The sequence below is a fragment of the Misgurnus anguillicaudatus genome, chromosome 17 (assembly GCF_027580225.2).
Source record: "Misgurnus anguillicaudatus chromosome 17, ASM2758022v2, whole genome shotgun sequence".
In the NCBI taxonomy this organism is placed as follows: Eukaryota; Metazoa; Chordata; class Actinopteri; order Cypriniformes; family Cobitidae; genus Misgurnus; species Misgurnus anguillicaudatus.
Genome location: NC_073353.2, coordinates 39,765,381 through 39,782,955, shown reverse-complemented (window position 1 = coordinate 39,782,955; position 17,575 = coordinate 39,765,381). Strand labels below are relative to the sequence as shown.

General features: G+C 37.3%; 1 protein-coding gene across 3 annotated transcripts in view; it reads right to left on the bottom strand.

Annotated features, from left to right (window-relative positions):
• Positions 1–17,575, bottom strand: part of tanc1b (tetratricopeptide repeat, ankyrin repeat and coiled-coil containing 1b) — a 166,418-nt gene that overhangs the window by 55,418 nt on the left and 93,425 nt on the right. For 2 of the 3 annotated variants that reach the window (XM_055216271.2, XM_055216272.2), the window contains exons 8-9: positions 5,623–5,742; positions 2,421–2,702 (exon numbers count right to left, since the gene is read on the bottom strand). In XM_055216271.2, the coding sequence (XP_055072246.2) occupies positions 2,421–2,702; positions 5,623–5,742 (402 nt within the window). Of the gene's footprint in view, positions 1–2,420; positions 2,703–5,622; positions 5,743–6,130; positions 6,538–17,575 lie in introns of those variants that run through there. The other variant, XM_073854757.1, reaches the window with a different exon arrangement.

Below are 17,575 nucleotides of genomic sequence, written 5' to 3'. Positions count from 1 at the left end.
GCTGAGTGTTGTGTGTAGTGTGTTGTTTGCTGAATGTTGTGTGCTGAGTGTTGTGTGTTGTGTATTGTGTGCTGAGTGTTGGGTGCTGAATGTTGTGTGTAGTGTGTTGTGTATTGTGTGCCGAACGTTGTGTGTTGTGTTCTAAATGTTGTGTGCTGAATGTTGTGTGTAGTGTGTTGTGTATTGTGTGCCGAACGTTGTGTGTTGTGTGCTGAATGTTGTGTGCTGAGTGTTGTGTATTGTGTGCCAAGTGTTGTGTGCTGAATGTTGTGTGCTAAGTGTTGTGTATAGTGTGCTGAGTGTTGTGTGTTGTGTGCTGAGTGTTGTGTGTAGTGTGTTGTGTATTGTGTGCCGAACGTTGTGTGTTGTGTATTGTGTGCTGAGTGTTGGGTGCTGAATGTTGTGTGTAGTGTGTTGTGTATTGTGTGCCGAACGTTGTGTGTTGTTTTCTAAATGTTGTGTGCTGAGTGTTGTGTGTAGTGTGTTGTGTATTGTGTGCCGAACGTTGTGTGTTGTGTGCTGAATGTTGTGTGCTGAGTGATGTGTGTAGTGTGTTGTGTATTGTGTGCTGAATGTTGTGTGTTGTTTGCTGAGTCTTGTATGTTGTGTATTGTGTGCTGAATGTTGTGTGTTGTTTGCTGAATAATGTTGTGTGCCGAGTGTTGTGTGCTGAATGTTGTGTGCTGAGTGTTGAGTATAATGTGCTGAGTGTTGTGTATTGTGTGCCAAGTGTTGTGTGCTGAATGTTGTGTGCTAAGTGTTGTGTATAGTGTGCTGAGTGTTGTGTGTTGTGTGCTGAGTGTTGTATGTAGTGTGTTGTGTATTGTGTGACGAACGTTGTGTGTTGTGTGCTGAATGTTGTGTGCTGAGTGATGTGTGTAGTGTGTTGTGTATTGTGTGCCGAACGTTGTGTGTTGTGTGCTGAATGTTGTGTGCTGAGTGATGTGTGTAGTGTGTTGTGTATTGTGTGCCGAACGTTGTGTGTTGTGTGCTGAATGTTGTGTGCTGAGTGATGTGTGTAGTGTGTTGTGTTTTGTGTGCTGAATGTTGTGTGTTGTGTGCTGAATGTTGTGTGCTGAGTGTTGTGTGTAGGGTGTTGTTTGCTGAATGTTGTGTGCTGAGTGTTGTGTGTTGTGTATTGTGTGCTGAATGTTGTGTGCTGAATGTTGTGTGTAGTGTGTTGTGTGCTGAGTCTTGTGTGTTGTGTGCTGAGTGTTGTGTGCCGAACGTTGTGTGTTGTGTGCTGAGTGTTGTGTGTAGTGTGTTGTGTATTGTGTGCCGAACGTTGTGTGTTGTGTGCTGAATGTTGTGTGCTGAGTGATGTGTGTAGTGTGTTGTGTATTGTGTGCCGAACGTTGTGTGTTGTGTGCTGAATGTTGTGTGCTGGGTGTCGTGTGTAGTGTGTTGTGTATTGTGTGCCGAACGTTGTGTGTTGTGTGCTGAATGTTGTGTGCTGAGTGATGTGTGTAGTGTGTTGTGTTTTGTGTGCTGAATGTTGTGTGTTGTGTGCTGAATGTTGTGTGCTGAGTGTTGTGTGTAGGGTGTTGTTTGCTGAATGTTGTGTGCTGAGTGTTGTGTGTAGTGTGCTGAGTGTGCCGAACGTTGTGTGTGGTGTGTTGTGTGCTGAGTGTTGTGTGCTGAATGTTGTGTGCTGAGTTTTGTGTGTAGTGTGTTGTGTATTGTTTGCCGAACGTTGTGTGCTGAATGTTGTGTGCTGAGTGTTGTGTGTAGTGTGTTTGTGTATTGTGTGCCGAAGGTTGTGTGTTGTGTGCTGAATGATGTGTGCTGAATGATGTGTGCTGAGTGATGTGTGCTGACTGATGTGTGTAGTGTGTTGTGTATTGTGTGCTGAATGTTGTGTGTTGTTTGCTGAATGTTGTGTGCTGAGTGTTGTGTGCCAAATGTTGTGTGTTGTGTGCTGAGTGTTGTGTGTTGTGTATTGTGTGCCGAATGTTGTGTATTGTGTGTAGTGTGTTGTGTATTGTGTGCTGCTAAGTGTTGTATATTGTGTGCTTAATGTTGTGTGTTGTTTGCTAAATGTTGGGTGTAGTGAGTTGTGAATTGTGTGCTGTTTGCTAAATGTTGGGTGTAGTGAGTTGTGAATTGTGTGCTGTTTGCTAAATGTTGGGTGTAGTGCTTAATGTTGTGTGTTGTATGTAATGTGCAGAATGTTACTGCAGTGTGTTGTATAATGTGTGCTGAATGTTGCGTGTTGTGTGCTGAGTATTGTGTGTTAAATGCTGTATGTTAGAGCTAAATGTTATGTGTAGTGTGTGTGTAGTATATTTTGTGTTAAATGCTGTGCGTGAAGTGCTTAATGTTGTTTGTTGAATGTTGTGTGTAGTGGGTTGTGTGCTGAATGAATTTTGTATGTAATGTGTTGAATGTTGTGTGTAATGTATTGTTTGTTCAACACTCACATTTTGGTGAAGCGCTCGGGCTGTTGGATGCGATCTGTCGCATGCGGCCTCCATGGCAACTGAGTGCCACCAGGCGGGAGATGATGGCAGTTTTACCAAAGCCCACGTTACCCACCAGGATGACCCCAGAGCTCTCGCCTGATTGGCTGGGCCTCAGGTCATCCTCGAGCTGCTGGAACAGCCAATCACGGCCCACAAACACAGAGTCAGTGGTGATGCTGGGAACTTCAAACAGCAGCGGTTTGAGCATGATGTCTGTGGGCTTGTATGGAGTGAAGCGAGCTGCAAACACATCAGAGGTCAGAGGTCAGAGACTGCGCTGTTAAAAACAGAAATTATTCTTCTTACAGCTACACAAAAAACACTGTCTGATATCATAGAAGACACCATTTCTTCTTGCTTCTTTCTCTTTATTGACGTGTGTATTGCATTTAGCATAATGCTCGTCATGATTCTCTTATCAGTGATTTTCAGCTCGCTTGGAACCAAGGTAGTACTAAAAAAAGTATCAGGTACCACGTACTGTAACCAGTGAAAAAGCCCCCAAAACCAAACCGTGGGGAACTATGTAATGGAAAAGCACCATAAGATGTAGACAAAAAGTGTCCTCAAACAAATGATCAGAGAACATTACTGTGAGTATTTCTGATGCATCAAATCTCTGACTTTACTTATTATTAATTATAACATTCAACAAACACACACACACACACATACAGGCTCTAGGAACAGACATTAACTCTGCCCTCAGGGTAAACAAGCATTTGTATATGAGAACAAGACCGTAACAGACAAACAACACTTGCATTTATCTGTGCTCTCATGCATTATTCATGAATTAAATTCAGCACAGGATGAATATTGTCAGCATTTCCTTATTCAAATGTCCTGTGTGAAGACCTGCAGCTCAGGTCAGTCACCCGCAGAGAAGATTTAGAAAAAAAGTCATCAGAAAAACATTTCAAACTGTATAAGGATGATTCACTAAACAGGTCAACACTTCCAGCTTTTATTTCAGCCTGAAACCTGAAGAAAGAATTATAAATTAAATATTTAAGGGCCTTTAATTGTTTTTGGATAATGACATTGTTAAGCCCATTTTGTACCTAAATTCAAGTTGCCATTGAGATGTTTTACTCGTTTACTTTTCTCTTTTTTGATTCTTATTATTCTCAATAGTGATTCGAGGCTTGTACACACTTCAGCTAAATTCGGTTATCACTTTAAATGCTTAATCCATCATTTATCGGAGTGACAACCACATTCTACTACCGAATTAACTACCGCAAAATGTAGGCATTTATAGAAACTCTGTGTAGTGTGTCTATAATAAAATAACATAACAGTGGTAATCAGCGTTTATTGCGTGTGTTGCCAGATCTTTCGCATAATAAAAATCACACAATAAACTGAAATAAATTCAAATGATATAGGTACCGTATATTCCGGACTAAAAGTCGCATCAGTCAAAAATGCGTTTTGAAGAGGAAAAAACATATATAAGCACTGGACTATAAATTGCATTTATTTAGAAAATGATTTCACAAAATCCAAGCCCAAGAACAGACATTGAATCTGAAAAGGCAAATTATTTAAGCTAAACCAAGTAGCACATGGTAACGAGCATGGCTGCTAATAGGTGTACCGTACATGTGTAAAGTAACATAAACAGTTATTTACATGATATGCAAGTAGCATACAGAACACACCTGCAGAGGCCGAACATTTAAGCTAAATTAACACTCCTGACAAGTCAAATGCAACTGTTCAAAAAGCTCTCAAAGTCATTCCGCATCACTGAATCCATTGAATTACACTAAATACAGAAGCAGCATAAAGCGGACTCTCGTAGCTGTAGACGGTAGTGGTTTCTCTTGGTTCATATGAAAGTCAATTTTGACATACTCTAAGTCGCACCTGACTAGAAGTTCCAGGACCCGCCAAACTATGAAAAACAACTCCGGAAAATATGGTACGAGCGTTTACTTGCGTGTGTTGCCAGAACTTGCACAGTAATAAAACAGTGAGCAGCATCGCTGATACAAAACAATAGGTTTAAAGTGCTTGATCTGGATGTCCGTCCCTCACAGGCTCGTTTTGGAAACAACATGGCGGCGGACTGAATAAGACGTATAAAAATATATGTTGATTTGACAAAAATCCTGCAAAATGCATCACGATTAATCGTTTGCCGAATAAAAGTTTGTTTATATCATATATGTTTGTGTACTGTGTATAATAATTATCTATATATAAACACACACAGATATTTAAAAAATATTTACATGCATATATACATTTTTATATTTATATATAATTTATATTAAATATCATTATAAATATTTAATATTTAAATAGATTTTGTTAAAATTATACATGCATGTGTGTGTATTTATATAAGAGATGCAACGATGTATCGATTTTTGATGAATTTGAAACCATCGACATATCAGCAATAGAACGAGAAAGGCCGCTACCGGTTGTTTATTAACTAACTGCGTGAAGGCAATAAGTTGCATGTCTGTTGCATAATCCAGCATTTTTAAAAAATAATTCTTACAATAATTAAATACTTCCCAAAACAAAATAAAATCTGTGCAAATGATAGTTTGTCAGACGTGCGATGAGGAAAAAAATATTAAATCACAGATTACTTAATAACGTGAGCCATGCGGTCAGAGTAAGAGTATTTCGGGAAAATTTCTGCTGTCTGGGCTTTTTTCAAAATCTCAAAATCAAAACAAAAAAAAAATCACCAAAATTTTATCTAACTGTGTGCCTCTCTTATTATGTTGATCAGTTAAATGCGAAATAGATCCAATCCATGTTCAGTAAAAATTTTTTGATGCAGAAATAAACTAGCTAATAGGCCAAATGTAATGTATTGTACACATGTGTTTTACATCGGTATCGGAATTGGCCAATTAGATTAGACGCGATTAATCGTTTTGCAACTCTAATCAGCATTGAATGCTGTACAAACAAACGCAAGCAATTTATCAATACTTTTTAGTAACTTGTGAAATGTATAAATGCATATCAATTTTATTTGTACAATAATGGGATTTTAATTGTAAAAATGTGCAAAAATATCAGTTTAAAAAAGTAAGCTATGACCCATACATATTTTTAAGAGGTTTGAGAAGAAATGCAGTAGTATAGAGTCAAGTAATGAAGAACCATCACTTGTATGTTGATGTACCTTTGTCGTGTGGAGCTCTGCCACCCGTGTTGTGCCAGGGCAGGCGAATGGACGTACGCAGGGGGGTGTTTCTCTGTTCATCAAGATAACTCAAATCCTCCAGCTTAGTCGAGCTTGTTGCTGCACGAAACAGAGAAAGAGCATTGCATTATGGGCAGAATCAACACATAACACTAACATCAACTGAGAAAGATCACAACCTGTCTAAAGCATGCATGACATACAGTCACTGTGAAAACTAGAAGAGAAATAAAAAATGAAATGCAATCCCCATGATAACCCCGAAAAAGAATGAATGGATGAACAGAATCTGGTCACACAGTGTGAATTCAGAAGTTAATCTATGCAATATTTCACCTTCACGCACAGCTTTTTTGCAGCATAAATTGATGTTTTGGCTGAGTGGTCTGTAATATGCAGTGTAAAACTACAAAGGCAGTAAATAATGCACCAGCAACCTGTTTGCTCTGAGAACAACTACACACATGGACTCTGTGCCGGTACTCACAGACTGACGCGCAGACACGACGCGTTCTTCAGGCAGACACGCACGCAGCTGCGGTGAGATGTGCTTCATAAACCTCACCCTCTCTCTTCAGGGCGTTCGGCCGCGCACCTCCATGCTTACCCACCGCTCTTTCATACCGCATATTCAACTGGTGAGCGGCTCTGCAGCCCGAGGCTCTAACGGCTTCACTGCATCGCCGAGCACATCCGCAAACCATCAGAGGAATAACGGGGCGGCTCTCTACCGGGATAAAAGCCAACGCTCCGCAATCGGAAAGAAAGAATTTGTGAAAAAACAGGATAGAGATGAAAAGGAGGATACGGAGATCTGTGCTCCTACAGAGCAGCTGATTACAGTTTACAGCCAAACGCCGGAGAAGAAATAGTCTATAAGAGAGAGAGAAAGAGAGAGAGAGAGAGAGAGAGAGAGAGAAAGAGAGACAGAAAGAGAAGATATAATAACAGCTGAATGAGAAGAGGAGAGTTAATGAAGAGAGAAGAAGTAATAAGTCACAAAATGAAATGGGATGAAGAGATGGAGGGAGGTGTAGAGCAAGTGAGGGAGGGGAAAGAGAGAGACACCCCCAGCAAATCAAATGAGACCCTTTCTGACAACATTGAACTGCACCCCTCTTAATCTCTTCATTTACATTTCAAGTACTTGCATAGCAGAACTGTTTTGAAGACGACAACACACAAGATTTAAAAATGAGTGTCAGGAAAAAAACTTGTTGGCTTGACAAAATTTCAACTGTGACGTTGCAATCATGATGTATGCCCCAACATTAAATTGAATTGACACTCAGAAATGAAAATGATTGGCTGAAAACCGAAAAAGAGGAAACCAAGGCCGAAAACCAAAACACTAAAGATATTATTATGCCAATTATTTGTACCATTGCATTTATGGCTGTGACTGTGTACTAACTAGGGGTGTGACGGATCACAAAAGTCACGGTTCGGATCACGTTATAGTTTTTGAGGCATGGATCGGATTATTTTACAGATCAGCAAAAAGGGGGTGGGAAAAAATCTAATAACACAAAGAAATTGCAAACATTAATAAAAAAAGAACAAAGTTGTACATTAACCCATTCACCGCCATTGACGAGTTATGTCGTCATTTATGAGTTAATATTTAACTAATAAATATGCCTTTCTGGACGAATTTCAAAGTGAAATTGTAACCAGATGGCGCCAAACCGAATTTATCAAAAACGGAAGTTAAAAAGATTTAATGATTTATTTTAACTGCCTTTATGTTTGATAGTCATTCTGAGTCTGATCTCTAACATAAATTCCTTTACAAAAACGCAATTTTTAAGCTTTTTGCTCAAAATGTTGTATTTTTGAAGAGAAATATCCATATTTCAGTGGTTAAATTAAGTAGAAAAAAAAAATATATAATGAAAAGTTTTTTTCCCCATTTCGTTTGTTTGTTTGTTTGTTTGTGTATTGTTTGTTTGAAAGCAGAGGGTGTGTTCTTTAATTTGATATAATTTGTATGTTTATATATTTATAGAAAATAATTTTTCCTGCAAGGAATTTTGTGAAAATTTTGTTAAAATCACAAAAATGCAGGTGGGCAACTTTTCTCAAAAAAGCTGGCAGTGAATGAGTTAATAAGGTCTGAAATCAGTATACGGTACAGAAATAAAAATAAAATGAATCATAACATTGTCTTCATTGTATAAATTAAATATATTATTATTTTTAGAGCTACAGAAGTGACTTTCTCTTTGTCTTTGGTTGTTTGATAAACATTAATGACACGGACTTAAGTAGGTTAATTAAGGTTACTGTCTCTTTAAGACCAAATAAGCACAGACTGGTTTTTTGACTACATGTGAGACATAAACAAATGTTTTTTATTAGAAAAATAATACTGTGGAGATCATTTTGTTTATATGTGCTCTGTCAATAACAGAAAGATTTTATGTTCGCTTGCTTTTTGAAACGAGTCTTTCTGTGTATGCACTAATGAGTGCACTTAAACGCGCGAACGCACAGAGATCGAGGGCAAATCCAGCAGCGCGGTATAAACAGTCGATCCACATAAAAAGTTACGTTGTCTTTCATTGCTTAATTTGCCAAATGTATGTTAATGGATTACAGTATGAGACACATTAGCGTGAGTCTCTCTAAAGTTTACACATCAAGAGTTCTGATCTTTAAAGGGCATACTGTGATGATCACGTCTAGACCGGACACATTCAACCACATGTGCCTCTGTGTGTTACAGAAACCTGCTACTTAAGCGCCTTTTTGCGGTTAAATTCATTCACACCACAGACATGTTGCTTCAGACAAACATGTGCAGGTCGCGCTTTCTGTTTGCATCATCACAACATTTCGGCCATATTGTTTCGGTGATAAATGCTCTTTTGCGCCATTTTCGTCAGAAAATTTTCGTTGGCCGAATATTCAGTGCATCTCTAATTAATTGAATTATGTTGTCACAATGCTAAAAACAAAGTTGTGACTGCTGAGATAGCACTATATGCTAATTAATGCTATATGCTAACATTTAGGCTAAAGTTCTACTATTGACGTTACGATTTCGTTTTGCAGGTCCATACTGAAAAAACACAAACTTATCACTCGTCCATGTCGAAACGTCCATTAACAATCTCCAAACAATTGATTATTCTTTCAAATCTGTATCTTCATCTGATACAGACTCAAACATAATATTTGTTTACACACACAGAGAGCTACTGAAGAAGCTGCTCTGAGAAACAACCAATCAGAGCAGAGCTCAACATTATTATTAATGACCCTTTAAAAATGAGGTTATAATAGACCATTTCATTATAAAGGCAAATCCTAGAGTTGTAAATGGTCATGTAAAACCAACTCTGGATCATTTTTGCACTTAATAAAGCCACAAACGCTCTGTGTAGATATCAGAAAACAATTTAACAGATTATATCAATGCATTCTTTGGCACCTTTAAATTGGTCCAATATCAATTAGTTATCAAATTTGCATTACAAATGTTTGTTTTGCAGACAATGAATTTAATTGGGGATGTATTTGGACATCTAACATAATATCAGTGAGCCTGACTGAGTTTGAGAGCACTTTATTTTGAGATCTATTCAAATGAAAGAAGATCATGTAATTTGTGTAAAACTGCAATGTTTAATCATTTCGTTTATGAAAGAAAAGTGGATTTTTGTTTGTCAATTATAGTTCTTAAAAATCAGAATCGTCAAAAATCTGTATCGGCAGGTCACACCTACAGAAAAAAAAAGGAAAATCTGATCTGGCCAAGAAAATTGCAATCGTCCCCGGCAAGCCGCATATCAAGACAGCACGCAAATATTGGGTTCATGTATCCTTAACCTTGAACGTACATATTTAATTATTTCAAAATGTTGCAATATCCTCGTAAACGTTGTCTGTTGTGTGAATGTGAACAATTCAGAAAATAAATGCATGTGTTATCAAAACTAGGGTTTCCCGAATGCTATTATCTGTTTTTTGCTTAAAATTTGATATTTTTTAAGAAACCCTGAAAGTTTTAAGGGGCTGTATATAAAATTCTGGAAGGCATTAAACTGGCTGGCAACTTCTTTTTTTAAATGCTGGCAGGGAAAGAGTTACAGTAAGCTTAAAGACAAATGTAGTTTGTTTTATATAGTAGTTTAAAAAAAAACTTTGCTGGTTTTTACAAAATCATCACAGCACATCAGATACAGACGACGGCACATTGATTGCCCAGCTGTTTTCAGGTTTGTGTGCTTAAAAAAACTTAAATATGCATCTGGCCTTCAGCACAAATGGCTGATTTTCAGTGAATCATTTCACAGTGGCAAAACTGAAAGTGGCTAAAAGAGAAATCTGATCAATCCAGCTTCAATATGTGACTAGCTTCACAGATTACACCTAATTCTCCTGCTTTTGGCAGACAGACCTGTAATTTTCTGTCTATATTGTTTAGCTAAATGAAAGAGCCCATTCTCTGAATATGCCAAATTCAAATGTCGTCATTATGTTAATATTCATGGTTGGACCACATGAACAACATTCTGTTTATTCATCTCAGAGTGAATTGAGTGTGAATGATAGCATGATTGATTTGTGTTGATAAGTCATGGATTTTGGGACAGATGATACTTTGCACGCCGTTTCAAAATGATGCTTATCGATCTAACAAACATGCTTCAACATTTCAGCCAGAGACCAGGATTGTGTTTGTTGTCCATCAGAATTAATGAAGAACCCAGAGGGTGAAGGTTTGGCTGCTCTGCTTCAGTAGTTTGCACCTGCTTTTTAATGTCAGATCTAAACCATAGGCAAAAGATTTTTCTACACTGACAGACACTCAACAGCAGATTTGTATTCTTTATACAACATGCACACGTTACTTGCTGCAGGTGAAGTCAAGACTGACATTTCATTATTTATTATCAAAAGCTGATGTAAAAAAGATGATGGCCATGTTATTGTTCATCATCTTTTAGAGCAAAGAAACACACTTAAACACAATCTACTGAATATAAGTAGATTTATAATCATGCAAATGCATGTTTTCTCAATGAATGAATTTTAATGCATTAAGGTGAAATGCCACCACATCCAAAAGCCAGAGGTCACTCTCGTGCAGAAACGCCATTTGTGCCACAGAAGAAGAACCATTACAAATGCTATTCCAGGAAATGTCTAGAGGCATATTTACACTCACCTAAAGGATTATTAGGAACCCTCTTTCACCTTCAGAACTGCTTTAATTCTACGTGGCATTGATTCAACAAGGTGCTGAAAGCATTCTTTAGAAATGTTGGCCCATATTGATAGGATAGCATCTTGCAGTTGATGGAGATTTGAGGGATGCACATCCAGATCACGAAGCTCCTGTTCCACCACATCTCAAAGATGCTCTATTGGGTTGAGATCTGGTGACTGTGGGGGCCATTTTAGTACAGTGAACTCATTGTCATGTTCAAGAAACCAATTTGAAATGATTCCAGCTTTGTGACATGGTGCATTATCCAGCTGGAAGTAGTCATCAGAGGATGAGTACATGGTGGTCATAAAGGGATGGACATGGTCAGAAACAATGCTCAGGTAGGGCGTGGCATTTAAACAATGCCCAATTGGCACTAAGGGGCCTAAAGTGTGCCAAGAAAACATCCCCCACACCATTACACCACCACCAGCAGCCTGCACAGTGGTAACAAGGCATGATGGATCCATGTTCTCATTCTGTTTATACCAAATTCTGACTCTACCATCTGAATGTCTCAACAGAAATCGAGACTGATCAGACCAGGCAACATTTTTTAAGTCTTCAACTGTCAAATTTTGATGAGCTTGTGCAAATTGTAGCCTCTTTTCCCTATTTGTAGTGGAGATGAGTGGTACCCGGTGGGGTCTTCTGCTGTTGTAGCCCATCCGCCTCAAGATTGTGCGTGTTGTGGCTTCACAAATGCTTTGCTGCATACCTCGGTTGTAAAGAGTGGTTATTTCAGTCAAAGTTGCTCTTCTATCAGCTTGAATCATTCTCATCTGACCTCTAGCATCAACAAGGCATTTTCTCCCACAGGACTGCCGCATACTGAATGTTTTTCCCTTTTCACACCATTCTTTGTAAACCCTAGAAATGGTTGTGCTTGATCCCAGTAATCCCAGTAACTGAGCAGATTGTGAACAACCATGCCATGCTCAAAATTGCTTAAATCACCTTTCTTTTCCATTCTGACATTCAGTTTGGAGTTCAGGAGATTGTCTTGACCAGGACCACACCCCTAAACGCATTGAAGCAACTGGAAAACATATTTAAATTATATTTAAAGGTCACCTACTATGCAAAATCCACATTTACAAGGTGTTTTGACGTAAATGTGTGTTGGCAGTGTGTGAACACACCCACCCTGAAATAAAAAAATCCACCTGCTCCTTTTTTAATTTCCATTAAAGCGTTTTGATTATCTTATCAATGTGATGTCACACTGATAAAACCCGCCCACAGCCACTGACTGACAGTCCTGCATTACCAGTTTCCGCCCTCAGCTAGTTGTAAGCTGTCCACCATACCTCACCATAGTGAGATATTATTGTCTCAGACTGTATTAACAACAATCAGATCTATTTTTAGCTTTTAAAGACATGGAAACAGTCTTTCACCCAAACAGAGCATTTGGACAGACTATAATCTTTGGGTTATATCACAGACACATTCTGGGCACACCGGAGACTTATATTACATCTTGTAAAAATGGGCACAATATTGGCCCTTTAAGTAAATCAGGATTGATATTGATTTATATTTCAATAAAATTATCTGGTTTTTTTTTTGTTTCAGTCCCAATGAAAACTGAATCAGATGAGGAAACAGCTCAGTCGTGCTGAACACAAGCAGTCACAGCTGCAGGCTTCAATAACTCCAGATGCCCTATCATCCCAGTCTCTATCCCAGCTGTCACAAGAGAGGAGAACGACAACACGGTAAACCAAACACACGTGTCACTTCCTCCTGAACCAGGAGTCACTGCCGCACCATTTAGAATTAAACTTGTACATAACTTTAACAACCTTTTTGGACTTTGGATGTTTGTTAGTATGTATATTTGTTTTATTAAATATTTAAAGGCAGGGTGCATGACCTCTGAAAGCCAATGTTGATATTTGAAATCACCTAAACAAACACGCCCCTACACGCATAGAATGTTAACCTTCATTTGATAGACCCGCCCCACACATATGCAACCCAGACAACGATGGTTAGTAGACACGCCCCTTACTGCTGATTGGCTACAAGTGTGTTTTGGTACTCAGCCCAACTCCCTCTTCATGCACACCGCCTTTAACTCTCGGCAAATTCTTAAAATAACTTTCATTTTATGAACTTTGGTGGAAGAAAGTGTTTCCATGAATGTACTACTGTATTTTATTTACTTTAACTCTTTCCTGGCCAGCATTTTTTTTTTTAAATTGCCAGCCAGTGGCAGCATTTTTATGTTTTCACAAAAGTTTAATGCCTACCAGAAAATGTTCTTCTTTAAATATATAAACATACAATATACCAAATAAAAGAACAGATCTGCTTTAAAAAAAAAAACCCTGTTTAATCCTATCTTCATTTGTTCTCTTTTAATCACCTCTCAAATATGAGTAGGTTTCTTAAAAAATAAAAAAAATTGAGCAAAAAAACTGAAATAATTGTATTTTTGTGAATGACCTTTGTTAGAGAATTCAGATTCAGATCAATAATCAAAACATACACAGAGTTTTTACTGTTTTTGGATCAGTGGATGCTTCAGTGTTTTTAAGTTGGGTAAGTATGGAGCCAGATGGATCTCAAATATAATTCACGCAAAAAACACGATGTACATGCGTAGCCAAATTCACACTCATGAAATATATATATATATATATATATATATATATATATACACAATTCACAAATGTCAACTTTGTACGAAAAAATTTTAATGTTTAAAAATTGATGAGTTTATCTTTAGTGTGAATGTATGAATCATCTTTTTTGTGTGTGAATCGAATCTTATTCGTGTGTGGATGCTGAGACGATGTTGGCAGCGCGCTCTCCAACGTGGGTCACTCGTACTATAGACACATGTCGATTCACACATGAAAAAGATGATTCATACATTCACAGTCACGATAAACTCATGAATTTTAAACATTAAAAAAATTTCGTACAAAGTTGTACATTTGTGAATTGTGTTTTTCGTTTGTGAAACGTATTTTATATGATTATGTATTTTTTGCATGTGAATCGGTTTTTGTGAATATATATTAATATTTTTCCTGCGTGTTTTGCATAACTATATTTGAGATCCATCTGGCTCCATAGGTAAGTGCACCACCTAGTGAATAATATGGATTTCCGTAAAAACTCGTCATTTGGCAGTGAAGCTTTATCTCTTAATTGACAAGATAACTCGTCAATGGAAGGAAAGAGTTAATACTGAAACTATCCAAAACACTGACGACATTTATTTTGTTTTCCGATAAGTTTGACTAAAGAAATGTCTTTGTTGAGTGCAATATAAGTTTGAGATAAATTAAGTGTCATTCCGATTCACATTAAATTCAGGATCCTGTTGGCACAGCTAATTCAATTCAAACTTTTACACATAATTAACTTCTGAATTTTGCTAAACCGTGTGTGTTAAACTACAGAACCATCTGGACCGATGGATTAAAGATGCTCTATGGTTCTGGAAAGTTGCGTCCGCACCACAGATGAAATGTTAAGCGTGAATCTCCGTAGAGCCTCTGAAGAGCACCGTGCAAAGAAGAGAAACAACATGAATATCTCATTGAAACACCATCTGCCTCACACACTTCATCTGAAGAAGACCGTCAGATATGACTGCATATCCTATATGTGTCCTATATACTGTCTCACATCAGTAAAAGAGCTGAATGTGAATACAACCAAGCAGTTATGGTCTACTGTTTTCAGCTGAGATGCTATTCCCTAAAGAAGCTATTGACATTAAACAATATTCTTCAAAGCTCTTTTCCACATTATGGCCCGAGGTGACAATGGTGGGGGTGGTCCAGCTCCAAAAAAATTTATAAAATGGTCTACACTTCTAAATCTTCCAAAGCTATAGCTTTAAGTGAACACCAGGACATCTTCCAGACTTCCATCTGCATTATTTTGAATGATATATTTCGAGCATCTGTTCTGAGGTCCGCTGACTCTCTGGCTTTATTTCAGTTAGAAGAACACTTGGCACGCTGTAAGTGAGGAGAGACGCTTTGCAGACAAGCCCTGCTGTGAGATAATACAATTATAGATTTATGTCCGTTATTTTTGGAAGCTTACGGGCATTAAGAGGCCAATCGAACAGAATCAGACGAATGATGCGGCTCAGGAGAAAGACCTCGCAGCAAGAGCGCACAACACGGGACGTCAAACTGGTTTATCTGACTGCTGTTTATTTCATGGGCTTGTTAGTGAACACGTGTCCAGCTGTCTGATAAAGACACTTTGGTTTTCTTCTCATATTAAATAGCAAACTGCCTTAAACACCACACTTTCTCTGTAAGTCTAATTCGAAGTATCTAGAGAGAAAGAGAGAGATGTGGTTTTAATGAGCTATTCAGTGAATGCATCAGTTGCCTGGACACAAATTCAGTCTTAGAAATTAAAGTAAAGAGTTATTATAAAAGGTCTAGCAAACCAGACAGAAACTAAAAACTGAAGGGATAGTTCACCAAAATATAAATAAAGGAAAAGATAAAAATGATGTTATGATGTTCCTTTATGGTGCTTTTTAAACACCTGACGGCCAATGTCGCTTTAAATGGGGATGGGGAAATGCACATAATATGAGAATAATGGGAACGTTTAATCGTTTAGTGAACTGCAAAACGTGGTCTGAAAGTCAACTGATCTCTGAATACGAGCAAAGAAAGACATTAAAGTAAACAGATGTCACATTTGTTTTATTCCAACTAAAGATTATTGCCTTTGTCTGGTAGAAGCCCCTTAAAAGCAACATTACAGATTTAATGTTTATGATTAAAGATAAATCTCTAGTAAACAACAGAAGATATTGACTTGCCAAACATTAGCACACAGCTCATTGTGTAAATGGATCAACAACCACACAACAGAAAGAAGATCTGCGTTTGTTAAAAGAAAAAAACTAAAGGAAACAAAAGAACAATACGCTTTAAAGTTTCAGGTTGAATATATATAACACATACCGTACAACATCTATTTATTGTTAAAATTATATGGATTATATTAAATACATTTAATATGTAAATCGGGGCTGCAACTAACGATTATTTTCATAATCGATTAATCGTCGATTATTTTCGATTAATCGACTAATCGGATAAAAACAAATATTTACTCAATTAAATTTTTCACATATTATAGGTGCACTGAAAAAATTATTCACTTAATCTTTTTAAGGTAAGTGGTTGCAATCAATTTATTTAAGCTACATTTAAACAAAAAAAAATTTAGAAAGGCAAAAAAACTAAAAAACTTGTTTAAATGTAGCTTAAATAAATTGATTGCAACCACTTACCTTAAAAAGAATTGAGTAAATTGAATGAATAATTTTTTTCAGTGTGCTAAATAAGGGTATTCAAGTGTAGAAGTGTATTTTTAAAAGTACAAAAGCCACACACTACTACAGAGTTTTACTTATATAATATTTTTGATTTAAATATTTTAAGCCTTAAATAAAAAAGGTTTTAAAAAGTTAAACATCTTCAAATGTCAAAACATAAACAAAGAAAACAAATCGAGTCTTCAGAGACGTGCTGGTGAGGAAATTTTGCTACAGATGAATAAACTCATTTTAACCTTCAACTTCAAACCTTTATGAGAATTAACATTATTCATTATTAACTAAATAAATTAGTCATATGATATACATTGCCCTGTCAGGGTTGCCAGATACACGTAACAAAACCAGGCCTTTCAAAATTAGTCTAAAAGCATCCCAATGATTATTCACATCTCAAATAACAACAACTAATGAAGCAGATCCTATAATCTCTAACCTGCAGAAACAGTTTAACAGTAGCAATAAGAACCCAGCCGAAAGGCTGAGGACCTGGCAACACTGTTTTGCTTTAAATCAAGCTGGTCGCGCAGCTGAGAAGCAGCAGTGCCTGATACACGTGCAGTTTGTGTTGTATGAAGAAAACGAGTCTAACTTTGATTATAAGCGCAAAGCTTGTGCTGTATGAAGCGAAGGCGTGATTAAATTTCCTTCAGTCGGAATTTAATGTGATAACAGAGAAAAGACAAAATCACATAAACACAATAATTAGATGACACATTCTCTTGTGTCGACCTCACTACAACAACAACAAAACAACAACAACAACAACTTAACTAACCAATTATCTACTGTATAAAACATAAAATTGTTACCAAAAAAGTGTTTGTTTTTGTTTAGTATAAAAAAGAGTGGAGGAAATTGTTAAGGAACTGGAAGCAAGTGGAACCAGACTGTAAACCAGAATTACTTTCAATTTCCATCCAAACTCATGATGTATTTGATTGAAAGCGGTGAGGTTATAGATCTATGAAACGCTCAGTAAAGATTGATGCTTTATTCACCGAGGCCAAACTGTGTGTGAAATGAGTCGAAGCAAGTAGGTGTACAGAATGAAATCATGAACACACACACAAAACCTCTCTGTGTTTATGTGAAGGCAACATGATCTAACCTTGAAAACTGAATCTGTTTTATGATACAAAGTGGTTTATTGTTTACGTCAACTCCGTTTAATAACCGACGTCTTTTTTATGAGATTCATTGCTGCATTTCACCTTGCACACCAAACGCCTCAATATACACAATTATCTCTCTCACATTCATCTCAAGAGCTTCAGTAAGACCCAAAACATCTGCAATCTCTATCAGCAGATCGCCTTATCTGAGATCTAGGGCCAGATTTACTAAATGCTTGCCCTAGCGCAAACTACCATTTT